Source organism: Pangasianodon hypophthalmus, chromosome 30, assembly GCF_027358585.1.
Source record: "Pangasianodon hypophthalmus isolate fPanHyp1 chromosome 30, fPanHyp1.pri, whole genome shotgun sequence".
Lineage (NCBI taxonomy): Eukaryota > Metazoa > Chordata > Actinopteri > Siluriformes > Pangasiidae > Pangasianodon > Pangasianodon hypophthalmus.
The window spans coordinates 12,202,978-12,226,478 of record NC_069739.1 but is presented as its reverse complement, the minus strand read 5'-3'; the positions used below and the strand labels follow the sequence as shown (position 1 = coordinate 12,226,478).

The 23,501-nt window shown below is 40.2% G+C and overlaps 1 protein-coding gene and 1 long non-coding RNA gene across 3 annotated transcripts; one reads left to right on the top strand and one right to left on the bottom strand.

The window, feature by feature from the left end:
• Positions 1 to 272: 272 nt before the first annotated feature.
• On the bottom strand, positions 273 to 23,337 carry galnt14 (UDP-N-acetyl-alpha-D-galactosamine:polypeptide N-acetylgalactosaminyltransferase 14 (GalNAc-T14)). The gene is made up of 16 exons (XM_026917565.3): positions 23,127 to 23,337; positions 17,814 to 17,983; positions 14,515 to 14,613; positions 13,774 to 13,841; positions 13,511 to 13,576; positions 11,258 to 11,379; positions 10,285 to 10,372; positions 10,082 to 10,166; positions 8,634 to 8,737; positions 6,956 to 7,082; positions 5,828 to 5,920; positions 5,262 to 5,345; positions 4,996 to 5,131; positions 3,715 to 3,834; positions 2,789 to 3,065; positions 273 to 1,344 (listed from the first exon to the last, which is right to left on the bottom strand). Exons 1-15 carry the CDS (start codon positions 23,301 to 23,303, stop codon positions 2,907 to 2,909), a joined length of 1,698 nt encoding a protein of 565 aa, XP_026773366.1. The 5' UTR covers positions 23,304 to 23,337; the 3' UTR covers positions 273 to 1,344; positions 2,789 to 2,906.
• On the top strand, positions 7,500 to 9,562 carry LOC128317899 (uncharacterized). Of its 2 annotated transcripts, XR_008301320.1 has the most exons (4): positions 7,500 to 7,632; positions 7,832 to 8,032; positions 8,221 to 8,569; positions 8,654 to 9,562. It is a non-coding gene; the product is annotated as an uncharacterized LOC128317899 (long non-coding RNA). The 2 variants fall into 2 exon arrangements; XR_008301319.1 differs by having other exon boundaries at positions 7,832 to 8,569.
• Positions 23,338 to 23,501: the final 164 nt, after the last annotated feature.

Here is a 23,501-nt window from a genome sequence, read left to right as displayed (position 1 = left end):
CTATACTACAAGGTTAGGGTCGGCATTGCTGGAGCTTGACTGCTGGAGGACCACAGAGTAAAGCTTCCATTGCAGTTGTGAGGCTTCTAACCATCTTTTGGATTTCAAGTGCACATGTTTATTTTAGCCTATGTAGTGCAAAGGGATCATAACTACGTATATTACTGTATATTCTGCATGTAGGTGGTAGCCATGTTATTAAGAATCATAGACTATTTATTAAATGATGATGTACAGTACAAGGTACAAGCAGATTTATTGCATGATGCTTTGGGATAACCACACACACACACACACACACACACACACACACACACACACACACACATACACACAGTGCCATGAAAAAGTATTTGCCCCCTCCCTGATTTCCTTATCACTTTTATCACATGCTTCTGATAACTGATATTTCACATCGCTGTGGAGGAATTTTGCAGAATTGCTTTAATTCAACAACACTGGAGGGCTTTTCAGCATGAACTGTCTGTTTAAGGTCCTGCAACAGCATCTCACTGGGGTTCAATTCAGAACTTTGACTAGACCAATCCAGAACCTTCATTTTTCATGCTTTTGAGCCAATCGGAGGTGAACTTGCTCTTGTGCTTCAGATCGTTGTCTTGCTGCATAATCCTACTGCGCTTGAGCTTCAGATCATGGACTGATGACCTGACAGGGTTTTCTGCTGGAGAGCAGCAAAGCATCCCCACACCATCACACTACCCCCACCATGTTTCACATGCTCTTATTGTGGAATGCTGAGTTAGCTTTAGGCCAGATGTAACATGTCTTCCAAAAAGTTCCACTGTTAACTCGTCAGTCCACAGAACATTATACCAAAAGGCTTGGGGTCATCAAGGTGTTTTTTGGCAAATGTGAGATGAGCTTTTATGTTCCTTTTTATTAGCAGTGGTTTTTGCTTGTTGCTGCTTGTTGGCTTCACACTGATGTTTAGATTCAGCAGGCCTGGCAGTAATCAAGCCTCGGTGTGTCTAGTCTATTTGAATGCAGTTATCAATTAGATTTGGTTAGTTGGTTGATTGAGTAACAAAGGGGGCAATTACTTTCTCACCACATAAACCTTTTTCTTCAATAAATAAAACAATAATTTAAAAACTGTATTTTTGTGTTTTCTTTGTTTGAAGATCTCAAAAAAATCGACAAATATGCAAAAATAGAAGAAATCAGGAAGAGGGCAAATACTTTTTCACTCTACAGTGTGTGTGTGTGTATGTGTGTGTGTGTTTTCTGTACTTCTTCATTCTCCACTGTTATTTTAAAGGTCTTGCTTGAGTTTGCACATCTGCCCAGCTGCTCATTTCTGTTCTTACTTACACTTCAGGGATCCTAAAACAAAAATAACAAAAGATTAACAGAAGTAACTTCCTTTACACAAGCAAATTAGTGACTATACGACAGAAACAACTGTTAATAATAATAATAATAATAATAATAATAATAATACATTAAATAACACATTTGCAAAAAAAAAAAACATATTTTGCTTTGTCATTATGGAATATTGTGTGTAGACTAACAGCCAAATAATAAATTAAATCAATTTTAAATTAAATCTATAATATGATAAAGTGTATAGATAGATAGATAGATAGATAGATAGATGGATAGATAGATGGATAGATTAGTTCTATTGTATCTATTGTTCATGGGATGGATTTTACAAGGTGATGGAAACATTCCTTTGAGATTTTGGTCCATATTGACATGATTGCATCCCATAACCGCTGCAGATTTGTCAGCTGCACATTCATGCTCCAAAGTTTAAGACGACTGTGTGACACTGTGCGTCATAGCCATTATGAGATGGGTATATTGTGGTCATAAAGGAATGCAGATGGTCAGCAGCAATACTTGGGTTATGGTGGTTGATTGGTATTGAAGGGGCCCAATGTGTGCCAAACAATTCATCACACCAGACACCAGAACACCGCCACCAGCCTGAGCTCTTACCACAAGGCAGGTTGGGTGTGTGGAGTCATGCTACTGGTGCCAGATTCTGATCCTACCACAAAACTCGAGATTCATCATCAATGCTCTAGTTTCACTGTAGTTTCTTCACTGATAAGAGGGGAACCTGAGGTGGTCTGCTGTTGTAGCATATTCGCCTCATGGTTCGATGTGGTGTGTGTTTGGTAACACTTTATAATACCATTCTACAACTCATAGGTAACTATGCAGGAACTAAGGAACAAATAAGGTACTCTTCATTAACACTTATCTTACTCCTGTTAACTACTAGTTATTTCAGTGAGTATGTTAGTAGGAGTTCATTATTAACTAAGCAGTAATTACTGAGTGTTGCATTTCTCCTACAGAACTACTATGGTTCATTTAAATAATTTAATTAATTAATGAACACATTTATGTTAATTCCCAAGAGCTAAGCTTTACCTTCTTCCTGGAGACCTAATCCAATACGACAGTGTCTAAGACATAAATGTCTATATGAGTTAAAAACATTCGAGACCACAGGGTTTTACACAGATTCAAGCAGAGTAAGAAATGAGAACTAGACAAAAATATTACTGCAGGTACTTTTCCCCATTCTGGTGTTTGACGTGAACATTAACTGAAGCTCTTTACCTGTATCTGTGTGATTTTATGCATTGTGCTGCTGTCACACGATTGGCTGATAATTGCACGAATGAGCACGAATGTACAAGTGTTCCTAATAAATACAGTACTAAAGTTCTTGAAATGTACTTTAAGAGGGAATGTAGACATTATTGTATGCATCATTATTGTGTTTGGACAGACAGTTCTCCATTACCTGTTGAGCTACAGACAATGGAAGTGACTGCATGTGCAGCAGATTGTTGTTGTCTTCCCTGTTGTGTTGTCTTACACACAGGAGCCTCTCTCACTGTTTGGCCTGGAGAAGCTCAGGATCAAGAAAAAGGCATTTCCCATCTCTGTGTTTGCACTGAGAGCTCACATGGGCTGATCACCAAAATCCCGCCGCTGTCCACACCATCCAAAGCCATCTCACTGTCCAGACAGAAGTGTGACACCTGGTGCTCCAGGTGGGTGCCTGTTTTCTGCCAGCGCTTGGAGATGGAAAATGAAACACAGACAAGAGAGACATGTTCTTACTAATTAATGCAGCTAATTAATGCTATGCGAGACATAAATCCAACCATAACCCTAAGCACAGTGACCAAACGGAAACATTCTGGCTCTTTTAGTTTTTGAATAAGAACTGCAGTCTTCATTAAAAAGTAGTTTTCCACATGGGGACCAGTCAGTTGTCCCCAAAAGATTCAAAACTGTCAGATATTCCTATCCTTGAGGGGACATTTGGTCCCCACTATGATATAAAAACATTCCCATACACAAATAAACATGTTCAGTACTCATGAGATTCAGATAATATAACTGAATTATAAATCTATTGTGTATGACAATGATCATGTTTCTAATTCATATAGCAAACTCAAACAGAACCAACCATGACAACCATTTTCTGATACAACCACATCAACTTAAGCAGTAGGTAATTAACACTTAATTACTTAATTTAATTTAGATGCCTGATGCTGTTCAGTGACTAGATTCTACAACTCCGCCGGTTAACGTATCACTGAACAAAAGCAGAATCAGTGGAAGTCACTCTGACAATCGTCTCTACTGCCACAGTTATGTAGTTATTATTAATCAAATCCCTGTGTTTCACAGATCCAGATCTGCTGGTGGTACCTGTTTGCTGTCGCTGATGTTGCAGGGCACGAGTAGGATCTGTGAGGCAGGCAGTGTGGTAGAGACGGACAGGCAGACGTGCTGCTGCCGAATCTGCTGTCCATGTGTGTAGATCCACTCCTGAAAGGACACGTTTGGGAACGTTGAATATGAGAGTGTGTTCTAAACTTAATTACATTAATTAATTCCATTTAATTCCATTCCATGTCGAATCAGGTCCAGGTCAGTTTACATTCCTTTGTTTTTTTTTTTTGCTCTTTTGTGTTTAAGTGATCTGTAGTGCCAGCTATTATCTACTTCCATGTGCATGAGCAGGAAATTTTTCCTAAGCAGAAAGAGGTTTAAGTAAATGCCTGGTTATGATCATCAGAGTGTAACGTGAAGGTGAAAGGAAACAGAACACCTGTAATATGTGGTCTTATAATCTACATATAGTCTACTAATCTAAATATGCTTTTGGGAAAGAGACCCTCACGATGATGCATTGTTACTGTCGTGTTATTCAGAATTTTGTCTTTCATAGTCTTTGATTTATAAATATATCTAAATAAATATATCATTAACCCGAAGTCATAAATTCACAAATATAACCTGTCTGCTCTTGCAGGAAACAAACTACTACTGGGTCAGAAGTAAAAATCTGAATTGTTTTGTTGCGTTTTATTAATATCCAGAGTGGTTCGTTTACTGCTGCTGAGATGCTGAAATAAATCCATTATTCTATTACAGCTTCCACGCCAATTACCACAACGAACAAAGAAACAAAGAATTGCCTGTAGCTTACTACTCCTGATTAGAACACACATTTAAAGGTTTAAATTAGGAATGTAAGGGTCAATGCTATGGTGGCCTTTATGGCTCGGAGTCAGGAGGATTATAGGCTTGCAGGTGAGTACAGAAGCAGATTAGTGGGGTCAGATGGGTGCAGAGTGTTCACCCTAATCTAGTGTCTCTTTTGCAATGTGAGAAGCCTAAATATGTTCCTGCTGAGTGATTGCACATGTGCACTGTTTCTGTTCTTTTACATGCAGTAAAGAGAAACAATGCACTTATTAGCTCAATATTTCTCTGCACTAAACTACACTGTTCAACCCTCCCAGTTTATTATTCAGTAATCCTATCCTAAGGCATATTATTCAATAAATATTAGGAATTATTCAGTGTCCACAGTAAAATAGGAAAGTGTGTAAGGAGTTAGAAATACAAGTATGGATCTGTTGGCAGGTCCTAAAAGTCTGATCGGTTGAACGTAGCTCCAATTCCCCAGTGTCTCTGTCATACCTGGTTGGCAGCTTTGGTGCTGATGCATGGGGCGAGCGTGAGCACTGGAACATCCTGTTCCTCAGCTTGCTGAGCTTCAAGACAGTTCTGCCTTTGCTGGATCACTCCAGATTTTGAATGTGAATTATCTGGAACTCTGGAACAGAATATGTAATGAATATGGTGACTAACAGTTCTGTAGAGGCAGATTCAATCATCAGTCTCCTCATAACACACAAAACCAATTGGAGAGACATACACAACAACACACTTGAACACACACTCACTTGAGCTCTGGATAGACATTGTCCAAATACCACTGGAAGGATTTGCATTTCAGACTCTTTCTTAGCTCTTGTCTACCACGAACGCTGCCAAGAGATACAAAAAACAAGATGAGAGTTTTTTTTCTCTAATGAGAGTCAGAGAGGAAATCAAATTCTTTCTGATTTTGATTCCTGATGTCATACAATGACATGATTGCTGGGAGTTAATAGTATAAAAATTAGTTGTGGGATTTTTAATTTTTTTTGCAATATACTGCCGGTTCTCTTTGCAGAACAGACACTCCTCACTGCCCGTGTCTCCCCAACCAATCCTTCCTCCATATTTGTCTCTTATTTCTCTTTTTTCTTGTTTCCATACAAAATAAAGTCACATGATGGAAACCTCTTGCGCTTATTTTCAGGTGAAATCAGAATTTAACGATCAGGCGTGTTTTGTAGGGGATCTCTCCAGGTAAAAGATGGTGTAGTGTGTTAGCCTCGTCTATGAACACTCATGTAGTGTACACATCGCTACATCCACCAAACAGCTTGTGAAAGTTGTGTATTGTGCACTTGGCTTAACTCACTCTCCATAGGACTTGCCCCTGGCTGCCGGTCGAGCAGAGTAATAGAAGATTTTAAACTCATCCATCCACACCTCAGCAGTACGTCTTGTGTTCCTGAAACCAACAACAGCACAACTGTAATTGATTTTAGCCTAAGATTATTGTGTATCAATCCTGGTGACCTTATTCACCAATCTTAGGTGTGTTAAACTCCAGTTGATTCATGTTGATGAAACTGAGCAGTAAAAAGCATCGCAAGTACAAACTGCCAGAACCTCACATTTAAACACAACATGTAAAGGGAAAATGAAATAGCTGACAAGACTCAAGTAATGTCTTTTATAATTGATACAAGAACAACACAGCGAATACCCAGATTGTTAGGCTTGCTGCCATTTTGTCAAGGCGAAAACAACATTTCTGAGCAATGAAAACATGAGACACTAGCATTAAGCAGTATGGAATAAACACACATGCATACACATTATCCACAGACGTTCTGTCACAGCAGTTAGATTAACTTATTTAAAGAATGTCTTTAAGACTCTGTCCAGTGCCGTGTTTTAGACTCGATAATGCAGGCAAGTCAGAGGATCAGAACGAATAAATATCCAACTTTTTGCTGAACAAAAATAAAAGATCCTAAAATTTGCAATTTGCACTTACACGTACACATACTTCATTCTGCAGCATTTCTTCCCAGCATTGCAGTGACATTGAAATATGGGAAGAGCTACAACTAAACTTCAATCAGTACTGTATTTGCTGGTCATTAAAATAAAAAAGGACAGCATGATGGTCACAGTCCCTGCTACATGGTCGAGACCAAGGACACGGGAATTAGGATTGCTGAGTGTATGCAGCTTTAAACAGGAACAATAGGCTATATAGATAAACAAAAGAGAGTAATTCTTGTGTTTGTATGTATGGTGTGTATAGCATTCCCCTTATACCACAGTGATATGCCAATGATTAGGCCTACAATTTATTAATAAATGACACATTGCACTTTTTACACACATAACACTAAAATTAAAAACATTAAAATAAGTATTAAATGATCTGATAAACCTCATCTCTCTACTGTGTGGTTGTACATGATGCTAGCTGATGATTATGTAAGTGTGAATACTGCTGAAGGGATCTTACTTAATATAAGTATTGGCATTGCCATCTGGAAAGATGTATGGGTGTTTCTTGCGGAAAACATGGCCAACTCTGCTGCATGGGACAATCTCCAGACTTCCCCCACACATCCACGCTCTGAACGAGATCTCTGCGGGGAGGTGAAAATACCACTGATGCATTACTTTGCATTTAAAGCAACATTTAGTGCTAAATTAATTCTATCTGAATATGCATTGTGCTGCTTGCTGTCAACATGATGACTGTATTGTGGAAACACATGAAGAGTAAAATCAGTTGTGGTAGAACAGCAGCTGTTCATGTTTACAGCCACCGAAGGCACACTGACCCAAAAAACACACCTCTGAATAGCTGTACTGTTACTGTACTGTTATCAGAACTGGTATGCAAATACATTAGAGTAGATCAAACAAACTGGTTTCTCAAACTGAGATCGTTACAGAGAATGAGGATATGTTGTAAGTAACTTGGCAGCATGCATCGATACCAGATTTCCAAATCACGAACTCACAGGATACCATGCACACACACACACACACACACACACATTCACACCGAGCCAGTCCACCTACTGCTATGTTTCTGAGAGGTCAGAGGAACTCACAGCAATAATAATCACATCATATGGCTGAACATTCATGTCTACAGTATCTGCCCTATGTTACTCCGCCATAATAAAAGTGAGTAACATAACATATGAACACAAGTGTATGTAATTTTGCACTAAAACACACTGTTGTAAGTGTTTTAATTGTTTAAATGTAAATATTCTAATGTTGGTGCAAACAGAAATTTAAAATGTAAATGATGTGCACAAAATCTGAGTTCAATTTCAATAACTAGGTCCTCAAATTCTCTGTACTGTTTATCCTACACCAGGTTGCAGGGAGCCTGGAGCCTATCCCAGGGGACTCGGGGCACGAGGATACCCTGGACAGGGTGTCATCCCATTGCAGGGCAATAACACATGCACTCACACACTACAGACAATTTAGAGATGCCAATCAGCCTACAACGCATGTCTCTGGACTGGGGAGGAAACCGGAGTACCCAGAGGGATTCAAACCTCCAACCCCAGAGGTGCGAGGTAGACGTGCTAGCCACTAGGCCACCGTGCTCCCCAGCTAGTTTATGTTTCATTAGTAAAGCCATTATCATCATGAACAAACTGAAATTAATCTTGAACTTTTCAAAATTCCTAAGCTTAAGTGGGAGTAAAGATTACATTTAAATGTGAACAGCATTTCACTCCTATTTGTCACACACAGCCCTGACACACGGACGATTTCCTGCTGGTGAAGGAGCTGTAACACCAGCTCATGTCATGGCACCTCCACACCAGCAGAGGTCCTTCCCCTGAGTTCTGACCTGTCATACACACTTCCTGTCTGCTAATCATATCCTGTTCATGGACTCTTTAAGAACTCAATCATCCACAGTCACACTGTGAGGACTTGCTGATATCCCTTTTGGAAGTTCTGAGCTGTTGTGTCCTGTTTGATATCGCATGTGTATTGCGCTGGCCTTGTTTACTGATTACTCCTTGGTTTTGCTCTTTGCTCTGACTCTCTGGGTTTTGGATTTTGCCTAAACCTTGCCTAATGTCTCTGCATTCAGGTGAGTAAAGCCATTAAAGTTAATACCCAGACATGAGAGAGAATAATTTCAGTCAGTCACTCACCAAAGTTCTCTCCTCCCCAGATATCCATGGCTGTGTCGTATTTCCCCAGGTGGTTGAACCAGGATTTGTTGATCACAAAGAGCCCTCCAGGAAGAACGGGTGTCCTGGGGATTTCAGGATATTGAAAAATGATTAACAACTCTGCATCACTGCTGGAATAATGATTATTTCACAGTTGAGGTCTACGTTTAAACTGTTTCCACAAAACTGTTTCCAGAGGTCTGTTTAGATATTCTGATGTAAGATCAATAACATGTATATAGTAATAGCTATAATTTCAGTTGGTTTTCTGGGTTTAAGGTAATATGGGACTGGAAATGAGTTGGAAGGACTGAATGATAAAGTACAAGTGCTGCTTTGAGGCAGCTAACAAGCTGTAGTTTGCTATATTGTTTGTGTTCAGCGATCTCGGGTGCTGCTTTCAAAGTGGTGTGACATGCAGTAGTGTATTAGTACAGTACCGCTATAAAAGCAAGCCAGGAAAATTTTCTTAACTTATAAAATCAGAAACTCAGAAGTCTTTAAATTGTATTTCAAATGGCTAAAATTCCTACAATGTCAGTCTGGCAATGCTCACTACTGCACGCTACTCTAACTGCAGGCTTTTCCTGCAGTTAGAGATTAATTGAAGTAAGGTGAAGGTGAGTGACACAAACTGCATGGAAAAAAACAACTGCACGTTGCACCAGCTAAGCGTAAGTGTGATCATAAGGCAGTCTAGCATTGCTTAAAGTGCATCAAAACTCTGTTGCATGGAGTCACGTATTTCACATCACCAGTCAATCAGAAACACAATCCCACATAAACAGGAAATAATACATCCAGATCAAGGCATGTCAAGACGCAGTGAAGCGGTAATGTCTGTCTGTTTTCAGTGTAATATACTTACATCAAGTTAGTTATATTTTAAGATAAATCAGCAAAAACAAAAGGATCATGATTTACAATAAAATAATGACTCAATTTATCCATCTCTTGTATTTTATACTGATGTGTGCTTGATCTGTTTTTTGAGCTCTCAGGCTATACATTTATAGGCATTTTAAGAACAAACCACAGCAACAAAAACACTTAACACCTGTGAACATAATCCTGACATGTATTTGAATCTATGAATGGATAAATTACGTTAATGCTAACCACATTGACTGATATAAAAACAGCCGGTTTGTAGTCTTAAATATGCGTTCCGGTACAGAAACTGTATTTTTGCAGGGTGTCCATTGATCATATCCCATGACTATGTACTTAAAGAAAATTAAATAGTAAATAGTAGTTTGTAAACTCAAACCCAGTGATGATTAACATTCAAACTAGGCTAAGACACAACTCATGTTCAGCTGGAGCAACAGGCTGGAAGGCTCGATCTCCCTCAGGCTGCCAGTCACTGGCTGTCTGTTCGAACTCAGATATGGGAACAGCTCCTCTTAATGCTCCTTATCACCTACTTAATGGGTTCTGTGGGGTCGACTCTCTTGGCTCTCTTCTCAGCAGACAGCTGTTCCCACTTGAAATGGAGACTCCAGTCGAAGCCTGAGACAGAGGATGAGAGCGAGAGAAAGTGTAAATGTGCCGGTCATGTATAGGCAGTGGTTCTTAAACTCATTCGTGTTTATTTTAAGCTACTGAGTTACATATTGTGCCTTCTTACCACCCTGCAGGTTCGAGGAAGCAGCAACGTAGGCAAATGAGTCCATGTTGATGATGTCGATCACTGGGCTGGCGATACAGCTTGGGTCCTGAAATTAGCCAAGCCTGTCATAAAGCAGCTTTTAACTTAAAAAACATTTAACACATTTAACATATTTCCTTTTAATCTGCGCAATGCATTCAGCAAGCTTCTGTCACAGAGCATCAACCTCGAGCTTCTGCAGTGAGATGGGAAAATACCAACAGGTGAACTATATATTTTTCTTTTTGCACAAAAAACACATCTAAATACTGTAACAAAAGTTTCCTAACTTTCATCCTGATGTTAGCTCTCATCAATATACTAAAGAGACATTTGTTGAAATGCACCAAAGTCACTCAGGACACACACTAGGTGCTGTAACACACCTAAAACATGAACTAGTAAACTTAAAAAAAGAACAATAGCATTGAGCACCACTACTGTATTATTTATTCCACTTGTATTCCAACCCATTTGTTTTTCCCACCTGTATTCTGTCAGATTCTGTCTCTTGGGTTATTCACATCTCCTATGTTAGGGTTGGTTAGTGGTTTTTACTCGCTTGTGTCTACACTCCTCCATGTTCTCTTCATATTTTGTTTGTTTTTCAAGCCATCCTGCTATTTTTAATCAGGCACCTAGCACCTCAGCCTATTCCCTAGGGTACTAGGGAACAATATGGGGGAGAAAATGTGATTTATTCTGGACGCGGTGGATCTAGAGCCTGTCCTGGAAACACTGAGCATGAAGCTGGAATACACCTTGTCTGGGATTTTAGTCCATTTATAATATATCATATTTAATTCAATACATTACATGTGTATATCTCTATGTTAGAAATATGTTGTCGTAAGCAACTTGTGGAAAATAATTTGTAATATCAGTTGCGTAAACATCGACGCGCCGTATTGCAATGTGTTTCTGCTGGACAGAAAGTCAGAGAACTCAGTACCTCTTTGACCCGCTGAAGCAGTGGAGGCAGCCAGTCTTTGTTGACCTCACAGTGGCTGTCGAGGAAGGTGAGGACTTCTGCTTCAGCAGCATCTGCCCCTCGAACCCTGGACCTGATCAACCCTGAGCAACAAATAGGTGCTAGGTTACAGTACAGCCGCTATCAATGATTCATCATCCTCCACATCACTGATGCAGTGGGAGACCAGACGATAGGATTGTTCCCAATGTAGATGTCATGCCTTCACAGACAGACAGAAGGCTACTGGTCATCACTGCGCTGTTCCCGTAAGTGGAAGGAAACATCCTGATACATCATACCAGTAAAGCAGCAGAAGGCCTGCAAGCCATCCCTTGTCACACCCTGTCTCTGTTCTAACCCTCTCACACAGGAAGTCTCACATCTGGTTAGAACGCATAAGGATCTGACCTCAAACAGAAGGCTCACAGCTCTCACTGGTGCGAAACCAGCAGTCTTTATTCTGCACTCGAGCTGCAAAGACGATTCAGACCCTGCGTTGTCTTCCATTTTCCTCACGAGCTTACTTTCGCTTTTAACGGTAGGCGAAACAGCCGCTGTCTAACAACATCTGCCTGGTATTAAATACAATTATAAATAAATAAATTGCAGATCCATGACAGATCACTCAAGCATGAAACAAACTCTTTCAAATACAGGTATTTTTTTAAAACCTATTTTACCTTTTATTAAAGAGATCCTATTTGCACTATAGTGTGGCCCAGTATTTTTCCATCCTCAGCATGTACTGTCTCTGAACTGACAGTTTAGTTTTTTCCTGTGATGCTAACAAACCTGAATAAACTCATCATGTAATTATTAAACACACCATTGTGAGATCTGAACAGGAAAACAAAACATGTTCATTGCATGGGTATTACAGGACCAGGAATGAGAAACCCGAGTGTAGCCCTCACACATCACTTACCAGGCAGGCCCTCTATTAATGCAGCTGGAACCTGCTAAACAATGAACAGCTCAGCAAGCAAACCCACACAAATGTCTTTAAACAATGAGTGCTGTTTAATCCACTGGGCACTGACCCCGCCTCCTGGCTACAGATAAAGGAAGCAGTCGCTGATGTAACAACATAATTATTTTCCAAAGCCCCACATTTTCATTTTCAAAATTCTTTGCTTGCAATTTCATATATCAAGAATCCTGATCAGTGTTTGCACCATAATGAGTCACATTAACCTGTTTCCATCATAATGTCGTGTTGTTTCTTTAGAGGTAATATAACTGTCTAGCTAAATGGGATTGTGAAAGTGTGTGACAGAGGAACAAACCCAGAATCTTGACTGGAACAAATAATATATAATGCAAGCACGTGTGCATATTTGATGGCCATTTTAATTTGTAGTCAGAACATGATTTATACGAGGAAGTGTTGATGCTGTTTCTGAAATATTCAGCTATTCTGGGAACTGCTGATTGCAATGAAAACTTATCACATAGCACTGACATGGAGATCAGATACAAATAAATAACAGAGAGAGAGAGAGGGAGAGAGGGAGAGAGAGATTTCAGCACTACAGTAGCTGAATATACAGGACATTAAATACATAGAAAGAATAAACCTAACTACTCATGCTACATGTATTTACACATAAACAGAGTGCAAAGATGTTTGCACAAGCAACACGAGTGTGACAGAAGATTCACATTTGGGCAAAAAAACATCAATGTGGGCAGAAAAATTGTGGAACCTGATAGTAAGCAGAAAAAATTGCTTGTTTAAGCACCTTGCTAGAATAAGCCAATGGCTAAGGATGTTCCTAGATACTGTGTCATGGAGAGGATGGGCAAACTTGTTCAGAATGCTTTGGTGTCTGGTGTTCAGGTAGACAGATCCGTCTGGTGTTCAGGTAGACAGATCCGTCTGGTGTTCAGGTAGACAGATCCGTCTGGTGTTCAGGTAGACATCCAGCTTCTTCACATCCTTCTTGATGGTGACCGGCTTGACAGACTCCCTAATATGCGAGGAATCCACCAAAGGTTGGAGATGTTTCAGGACCAGCCTCTGAGGTAGTCACGATGTGGCATATGAATGCGACTGGCAGACCTTAAGGGTGTTTGGTTGTGATGTTTTTGGTGCTGGAAGTACACCTGAAATCTTCCAGGGCTGAGGCAGCTTCTGCAGTTTCAGAGCATTTCCACCATGTTGTCTGTACTACATCAGCACCAGACGTGATTACAGAGAACATGCACACAGAGAAACTAAAACAAGCCTACCTTCTCTTCGTTTATTACGAAGACACTTGACTTTAGGTAACTTGGTGAGAAGAAGGCAGTCATTTGCTGAAAGAACAAAAAAAATACTTATTGATAAGTCCTATCAAATCATTTCATCTTTTCTCCTCCAATCTAACATACTAGCCCTTATTTATATTTTTTTACATGCTTCGTTTCCCAGAGAGTGCTAGTCAGGATAAGCCATGTGTGTCCAACACAACAGTGTGAAAAAATGAAGCAGAAGATTCACTATCATGACTTACGATCCTCACTGAAGTCATCCACCAGGATGATCTCGTGAATCAGATGCACAGGCGTCCGATTCAGCACACTGGCAGAAAGAAGACAAAAGACGCTTGATTCTGAGATAGATCAGCTTTTTTTCTCATCTGACAGCTGAATCACATTCATTCACAAAAATCAAATAAGTTTGAGAAGTATTAGGTGCAAGGCATCAAAAGTGATTAATGAGGAACACGTCACTGCAATGGATAAAGTCATGGAAGGTGATTTTGCTTTTAATGTGGCAAAAACGTCATCATTGTCACATCTGCCCACTCTTATATACACACGATATGACCAAAAGTATGTGACCCCTGAGTACTGAACACTCATTCCAAAACCATGGGCATATTGAGCTGTTCCCCATTCGCTGTAATAATAAGCTCCACTCTTCTGGGAACTGGACATATAGCTACAAAGCTGTGAAAAAAAAGTTCAGTGAACACACACACACACACACACACACACTAAAGCAGTGAGCAGGAAATCAGCAACTCTTCTATGGCATTTAAGAAAGTAGGGTTATTACTACTTTCACCAAACCTGAACCCTTTGGAACCTATTTTTAGGAGAGGAGTAATCTTCACAAAGCTCCAACAAATCTGGCTATAAGTTGATGAATGTTGGAGCTACAGCATGTCCTGAGTCCTTTATTTATTTTTGCATTATTGCTTAGTAGACCTGGCTGTTTAGTTACGAGAGGTGTAAAGGAGTGATCTCACCTCCTCAGTGTGCGCAGTAGAGTGGAGCGTGCCTCGTTGTGCAGTGTGATCACGATACTGGTGGACGGCAGCTCGGTGTCATAGTGCAGTGCTGTACACCTGAAGAGAGGACAGGACACAGAAATCATGCCACAGCTTCCCCTGCAGCAAAGTCACACACACCCTGTGTCATCATTACTGAGAACATTCCAAGCCAGATTTTTTTTTTTTTTAAAAAGCCATAGCATAGATATGTAGAATGCTGTTTTAATTTAATATACTGACTCATTTTTTCATATATATTTATGGTTGCATGTACTCATTTAGTTATTTATATCACAGGCAAAATTATTTTTCTGCCATATTATAGACACATTATTATTTATATCATAAGCATATTTATTTCATGCAAAAATATGAAATGTAATACACAAACAGCACAGGGAAAACGTTCCACACTGAAAAGCAGAACCTTCCCTGCACTGTTCGCTTTATCTCTTCAGTGAAAAACAATCAGCAGCGGACTGTTTTTTAGGAACTAAACGTTAAAAACATTTAAAATGTAAGAAGTAAATCCACCCGCTGCGCTGCATTTTACTGAACGGTGTTTAATTGTATTTTAATCAGTGAGAGGAATTACTGTAAATATAAGGGATAGTAATGCTCTTTTTATTCATCACAGTGTCACAAGTTCTTTCTGCATTGATCACTGAAGCTGTAATCAAGCTCAGAATTACAACTAAAACATGATGGATCTAAAACTGAGAGCCTACAAGTTATAAAATTTCTTAGATTTATGTCTTATTTCTTAGACTTCAATAAGGTTATTTTACTGTAAACACTTATAGTGGGTTTTAAAGGTGTTATAATAAACTTACTCCATTAATATGTCTTTCTCCTCTAAAAATAATAAAATGTGGAAAGATGAAGAACATTATGCAATAACTAATATATTAACGTTTATATAATTTTTTGTTAAAAATAATTGTCTGTAAAAAAACATCATTTGACCTTCAACAAAGTAGTACAGGATCTGACTGCTTGTGTAAATGTGATATTCCTCATTTTAATACATTTACCAAAATTCTTCAAAACCTGGGTCTGCTTTTTCATTATGAGATTAACGCGAAAAAAATTTAAACAAGTTTAGACCGAAGCTGTAGCATAGGAAAATTAGCAATTAGGAAAAAGTGGAGCGGTGTGAATATTTCCTTAACGCACTATATTTATTCTGTCCTGAATCTTTCTCTCTGGAGGCATTACCACGTGTATGTGTGGTTCAGTTTCTCTTCCTCACAATATGAACAGCAGCAGCTTGTGTTCCCTCAGCATCCTTTTCTCTTTGTCTTTTTTCAGAAGCACACTGAACTGCATTGCAGTCACAATCTTACCCACTGCGCTTGGCCTGTAGTTCCAGAGCAAAACGTTTAGATAATAATGATATTATCTAATGTATTGCCATGTATTTACATCAAAGTATAATAATTCAAATAAATTTACTGTTATTTCTGTTTATTCTCCGTCACCCTATCCCTTCTCATGTACCTTATAGACAAGCATTATAAAAGTACAGACTACTGCAGCACAGACCTCCTAGAGGTGCACGCCTCTCATATCACCCATCAGGCACGTCACAGCATGACTGGGCTTGAAGCCGGTCAGTAGGCCGTGGTAATAACCTGTCATCCAGTGGGATAATCTCTGCTTAGACAGCGAGCACCCCGTGTCTTTGCACTGAGACAGATGAATAACTGGTCTGATGAATGAATAGCTGCTCTCTGGTTATGGTGTGTACCGAACACAATAGGGAATACTCTGCAAACTGACTTTCATAGAACACTGTGAGGTCCGTCACCTGGTTCACTAATTTGAGATACATAACCTTAGACCTCAACCCTGGGTTCAGTCATTCCAGAACCATACGGTCACCAGCGCACGCTGAGGTAGCAGAAGGACTGCCTACTATCTAACACAAAGGGAGTCCAATGCAAGAGGGAGATCCCACGCCTGATTCTTGGGAGAGCATGATGATTGGCGGAGTCTAGCTCCGTTCAGAAATGCTGCTCTGCTGAGAGCACCACATTACCATCCTATTACACTTACCACAGACAGGGACCTTCCACCACTCATCAATAACAGTCTACCAGGCCCTCGTGAGAGGGTTCAAGCGTTCAGGATCATTTCCCAGACTGCTCCGGTGTAGTCATCAGTCAGCCCATGGGCGCAGTCTTCAAACTCGTGTGTGCAGATATCACGGCTGAGAGTGCCACCCTCGTGTCTAAGCCCCTAGCGAGAGCAGCAGTGGGAATAAGGGTCTCTTTGGCCCTTTCGGGGGTTTCGAGTAGAACCTTGTGGTTTGATTGCTGAATGCTGTGTAGAATAAGTCATTCTCAGTGAGACTAACCATCAGTGAGCCCATTTGCGGAGATTCCCTGTAAGGCAGAGAGATTTCTTTTTTTTAACATTGTGCTGCTCTGGTGATTTATGTACCAGGATGTGGCAGTATATATATAAAAAAGGTAGGAATAACATGAGGGCCAGCCAGGCTGCCCTCAATTCTAACAGACTGATGTGGCCTCTTTTTACATTTTTTTTTTTTTTAAACTTACTACCTGGTGCCTCTAGACAGTTGGAGCTGTAGCTCATGCCTCTCTCACTGAGATGAGGATGTGGTATTTGGGGTTGAACTCACTTCTGAGATTCCCTTAATTCTATCAGCCCCTAAGTGGACTACTGTTGCAGATGTAGTTATCAGTCTGGCTCATGTGTGTATATAAGCAAAATTCAGCTTACTTTGCTAGCAGCTTGTATCCACATGCCGAGACAACAGGCAATGAACAATCAGAGCACTGAGATAGACTGAGAGGTCAGGGCCATATTGAGCATATTTGTAGCTAATTTGTAGACAGCACAGGAGGGATGATAAGAAGACTAGCAAGCCAACAACAGAACCTGACCCACTGAAGAATGTAAGAACGTACTGGCCGCACCCTGGAGAGATGATAAGAGTGAAGGAGATGATGGGAGTCTATCAGCAGCTTTGGAGGACAGGTTTTATCTGTAGTGCTACAAGCTGTTTCACAGATATCTCCAAGATACACAGAACATCTGACAGGGAACGAGGAGAGCAGAGTCAAAGGAACTGAAGTGACAGTTCATGGGTACTTATACTAAGTACTACGTCATTGTCGCTGCATGACTTTGTGGGAGGTCTCAGCATGGTGAGCACACGTACTAGGGGATATCCAGGTGTTAAAACACCTCCCCTGGCGGTTAGGAGGAGTGAAATAGGACCTTAAGCACACACACACACAGCCTACCTGTAATGTCGGGTGTCTTTAAGAGCTCTGTTGCTGGGGATCCGCTCGCTCTCTCTTTGATTGAAGGCATACTGACTGTAGGGATCTTGGCCTGGCTTCCACCTGTGAGTGTTGAGGTAGTTCTTCTCTTCGAACTCATCCAAGAGATCATCCCATTCTGTATTTGATATCTGGAACAAAAGCAATCATGCACCATTGTAGATCAGTCTTCTGTTAGGAGTTGTATAGATACTCGAGCAGCTGTATCACTGGCCCTGACCTGTATGTAGCTGAGAACTGCATCATGGCAACACACTTTATATATTTACAATTAAGGATGACCTCTTTTGCCCATCTCGGTGACTCTTTACCTCCCAACCAACTAGGAAAACCCCACCTAAATCTGTTTAACTATCCACACCACCAATACCATCTGTGTCCCCAAACAGATTAGGCTTCTCAACACCCTGCTGCACCTGAAGGTGAGACTTATGCTTGCCTTGACCTAACAAATAATGGCTAACACAAAAATGGCTGCCACACATATTCTGTGTTACTGCATCTGTGCATGAGCACGGTGCAATCGCAATGTAAACAGCACTACAGTGTGTAAAGCACAGCAATGTGCTTCTCACTGTCTATTTCTTGTTTAGCAATTTAGCATGGGAATGCACACACATATTACTGAGCCTGTAATACTGCTACATGCTTGAGTTAGTTATTACTCTGATATTGCACAAACCCAAGCCTACAGAAACATCGCAGCAGGGTTGGTCAAGGGTAGGACAATAACCTATATATACTGTAATATACAATAACCTATAGCGCTTTATTTATGTGTTTGTTTGTTTAAGTAAACAATTATTATTCCTCTCAGTTAATAACTGAGGCTTAAATCATTTTGACTTTTGCTGTATTATAGTTCACTGTGTAAGATACAGTCAGGTCCATAAATATTTGGACATTGGCAAAGTCATTGTTATTTTAGCTACAGTGTATTGGAGCTGAAATTAAATGGAATGAAGTAAGTAATCAGACAAACTAACAACCATAAATTAAACTGTCTTTGTTGCAAATCCTTTGCAGTCACTGACTGCCTGAAGTCTGGAACCCACAGACATCAGCAGCCGCTGGGTTTCTTCCCTGTTGATGTTCTGCCAGGTCTTTACTGCAGCTGTCTTCACTTCCTGCTTGGTTTTGGGGCGTTTTGCCTTCAGCAAGAGAAATGCAGCTCAGTTGGCGTTAGACTCTGATTATATCCTAGTGTTGTTTTGAAGCAGGATGTTTAATAGCCAGGACGTTCTATGACTAGTGAAGTCTCACAGCTGTCGATTGCTCCAATTCACCTTTTTGGCGTTTCCTTCTCATCTGAGATAATCAATATCTAACCAGACCATTTTTTTTATTCTGTTAGGCCAAAGAAAATCAATTTTGATTTTCTAGCACGAAGCTTTCCAGAATCTGTCGCTCACGTCACAAGTCAGCTCTCCGCACGCTGCCATGTGATCTCCGGCTGCTGGTGGATCTGGCTACGTGGATTTGATTATGGCAAATTAAAAGGCCTCTGTAAAGTCTGCATCTGATGTTTATTTGAGCTGCACTGAACCTTTGATGTTGCACATGATGTCAGAAGTATGAACTACAGTTGACATCAAGGTTACATCGGGATATCCATCTGGATAGATATTCTCTAAAGTTTAAAAATTATTCACTGATGATATTGTGGATATTGTGGATATTTTCTAATGATATAGCATTGCAGATTAGATCATCCACACCAAAAACACATCAGTCATCCTGTCCACCATTCAAAGCTAACGTTATCATTACATAGTCGACCATTTGCATTAATGTTAGCTAGGACGCTGTGCAAAGTTGTGTTGTTTGGAGCAGGTAAGAAAATAAACAGGTCAAAGCAATAGCAAGAGGTATTAGTCTAATTCGATTAAATGCAGCGTCTGTGCTGTCCACTGATTGAACTCGACTCATCAGAGTACAAAGGTCGGTATGCAATTAGGCTATATGTGGATTTTGGGGGAAAAAAACTGACATCTATTATATGTAGCATTGAATGATAACAGAGAGAGGGCAGGACAGAAAGAGCACAAACGAAAGCTAATTTGTATGCCTACAATTCCTCAAATAAACTTCAGAATAAACAAGAAGGAAGCTATTGAAGAAAAACCATTTCAGACATTGACCTTGCTCTGGCCTCTGGCCTGTATGGATCAATTCCAAAAAAATCTCGGACGGACACACTGACAACCTGAAAATATAAAAATATTTTAACGGGTAATAAAATGTCAGCTTCTTCCCAGTCATTCATGTGCTAAGCCTGTAATTTTTCCATTCCTTGTATATTTGTAGATGTTCTGTAGTGTGAATTCTCCACACGCTTGCACTTTTTTTCAGTGCCGGTGAGAATGTCATAACCCACTGCTTTAAAAAAGCGACATCATCATCTTAACAACCTGCAATAAAGGTGGGTAATTGTAGGTGTTCTTTTCTTCAGATAGATGGCAAAGCATGACGCGGGCCAGGCTTTCAGTTCAGCCTGCATAAACTCAGCTAAAAGCCTGTGGAGTCTACAGTGCGAGCAATAAATCTGACATTTTCGTTACAATATGCCATCATAGACTCTGCAGTCCCACAATTCAGATAACAGAATACAATACACAGTAAGTATATGAAGTATTAATACGTTGGGGCTAGGAGTGGAAAGGTATGAATAATTCAGGGTATGATAATCATATAGCCCAGATTTCAGTACAATACAGTTATCTGGATGACATTAAATAATTCTGTAGTGGCAGTGAAGGCCACGTAGTGACATTATGTGTCTGGATGAACTACTAAAATATATTTTAAAAGGCTTTGTTCATCTCCTTCACATAGTTCTTTCCCATTCAATGTAAAAATGAGTGATTAACATGTTAAATAATTATATACAATATCCAGTCACGTCCATAAATATCTAGATGTTGATGAAGTTATTGTTATTGTTATTTTAGCCGTCTACCACAGCATACTGGAGCGGAAATTAAATACGAGCTCAAAGTGCAGACTTTCAGCTTTATTTATGGATATTTACATCCAAATCAGGTGAATGATGTAGCACTTTGTAATTACAGCACTTTATATATGTGCTCCCTCCCTTATTAAGGGACAAAAAGTAATTGGACAATTGTTTGCTCAGCTGTTCCATGGCCAGGTGTGTGTTATTCCCTCATTATAAATAATAGATAAAAGGTCTAGAGTGGACTTGGCATTTGCATTAGGAATTTGTTTCTGTCTCTCAATATGAAGTCCAAAGACCTGTCACTGCCAGTGAAGCAAGCCATCATTAGTCTGAAAAATCAAAACAAACCCATCAGAGAGAGAGCAAAAACATAAGGTGTGGCCAAATCAGCTATTTGGTACATTCTTAAAATAAAAGAACGCCCTGTTAAGCTCAGAAACTCTAAAAGGCCCAGAAGACTGTGGAAACCATCTGTGGTGGATGACAGTAAGAATAGACCTTCCCTGGTGAAGAAAAACCCCTTCACAACAGATGGCCAGATGAAGAATATCCTCCAGGAGGTAGGCATGTCTCTGCCAAAGTCAACAATCAAGAGAAGACTTCATCAGAGTAAATACAGAGGATTTACCACAAGATCATTGTTCAGCCTCAAAAATAGGAAGACCAGATTAGAGTTTGCCAAAAATATCTAAAAAAAAAAAAAAAAAAAAAAGCCTGTACAGTTCTGGAACAACATCCTATGGACAGATGAGTCAAAGATGAACTTAAAGAGAAAGGAAGGAACTGCTCATGATCCGAAGCATATCACCTGATGATGTAACTGCTGGGAAAAGCAGCAGGATGAATTCTGAAGTGTATAGAGTGATATTATCTGTTCACATTGAGACAAATGCTTCAAAACTCATTGGAGTTTCACAGTGCAGATGGAAAACGACCTGAAGCGCACTTAGAAAGCAAACCAAGACTGTTTTAAGGTAAAGAAGTGGAATGTTCTGTAATGGCTGAGTCAATCACCTGAGCTGACTCCAACTGAGCTGCATTTCACTTACTGAAGACAAATCTGAAGACAAAACACCCCAAGAACAAGCAGGAAGTGGAGACAGCTGCAGTAAAGACCTGGCAGATCATCACCAGGGAAGAAACCCGGCGTCTGCTGATGTCTGTGGGTTCAGACTTCAGGCAAAGGATTCGCAACCAAGTATTAAAAACAACATTTAAATTTATCATTGTTAGCTTGTCCAATTACTTTTGGTCAGATTTATATACGTGCAGTAATTTCCACAGCGTTCACGCTACCTGGATGTAAATCCCCTGGAAATAAAGCTGAAAGTCTGCACATCAAGCTCATTATTTAATTTCAACTCCAATATCAAATGATCGTCAGCTAAAATAACAATAATTTTGTCAATGTCTAAATATTTATGGACCTGAGTGTACATGCCTCCTGCAGACATGCAATGGTGTGTGGACGTCGCTTTCTGGCCACGCCTCCTGAGCGTGTAGCGTCTCCGAGGCTGCAGCTGGGTGTACTGTAAGCGAGAGCTGCAGAGCCACAGCTAAAATCACCTGCTTCTTCCTGGCACATTTTGGTAAGCTCGAATCCTGTATAATGGCTCTTATATAACGGTTCTTCTTCTCGCCGGTAATGTGCACGATCTGCATTTACATAATAAACCTGACTTAAATATTATGACACAATAACATCCTCATGTCACATGTCCGATCGTATTCTTTCTTTTTTTGGTAAATGAGATTTTGGGTTCAACTCAGCAGCCTCCTTGCTTGTGAAGACTAAATAATGAAACAACAGTGCTGCAGTGACAGGTCAGTGTTCTGCTCTCTCAGATGAATTCTCCTGAAAATATGTCATAAGAAACAACCTCTGTAGAGGTTACAGTGACTTTACTACCCACAGAGCATTACAGATTGGGTCATGGAGCAAAATAAGTCCATATCAGGTGTCATGACATGCTCCTGGCTTTATATTAACATTATACATGTTAATTTACAAAAAAAAAATGATAGCACTTTGTCAATAAAATGAAATAAAAAATGCAGTTAAATGCAGGTTAGTAAACTTAACCAGAATTCTGATTATTATTTTGTGATTAAAATCAGTGTCATTTCTTGTATATTTCTTGTCCATCCTCCATAATGAAGTGAGGGAATTTATACTGTACTGCATCATCAGCTTTACAGACATCAGGTAAATAAGATTAGTTGCAGTGAAAGTCCCATCTGGACACATGACTGACCTGCAGAGAGAGAGAGTGTGTGTGTGTGTGTGTGTGTTATTCCATGACTGTTCCACTCACCTCCTCCTCTTTCTGTGTGTCTGTGTGTTGCTCAGGTATTCTCCGACTGTTCAGGAGGATCACATAGAGCAAAGCTGCGATCCAGAAGACAGCAGCTGCAGCCAGCGCCAGCTTTCGAGAGAGCTTCTTCATCTTCTGTCCTCTGCTCGAGCTGCATCCTCCCTCATCCTCCCTCATCCTGGAACAGTCTGACGCTGCACGCTGAACACGAACCTCTGCTGTGTGGAGCGCCAAAGGGTTCACAACACTCACTGTGTGTAGAGACGGATGTATCCACCAACCCCCCCTACACACACACACACACACACACACACTACACCCCCTCCACACTCCACCCCCCCCCCCCCCAAAACACACAAACAGACTACACCACCC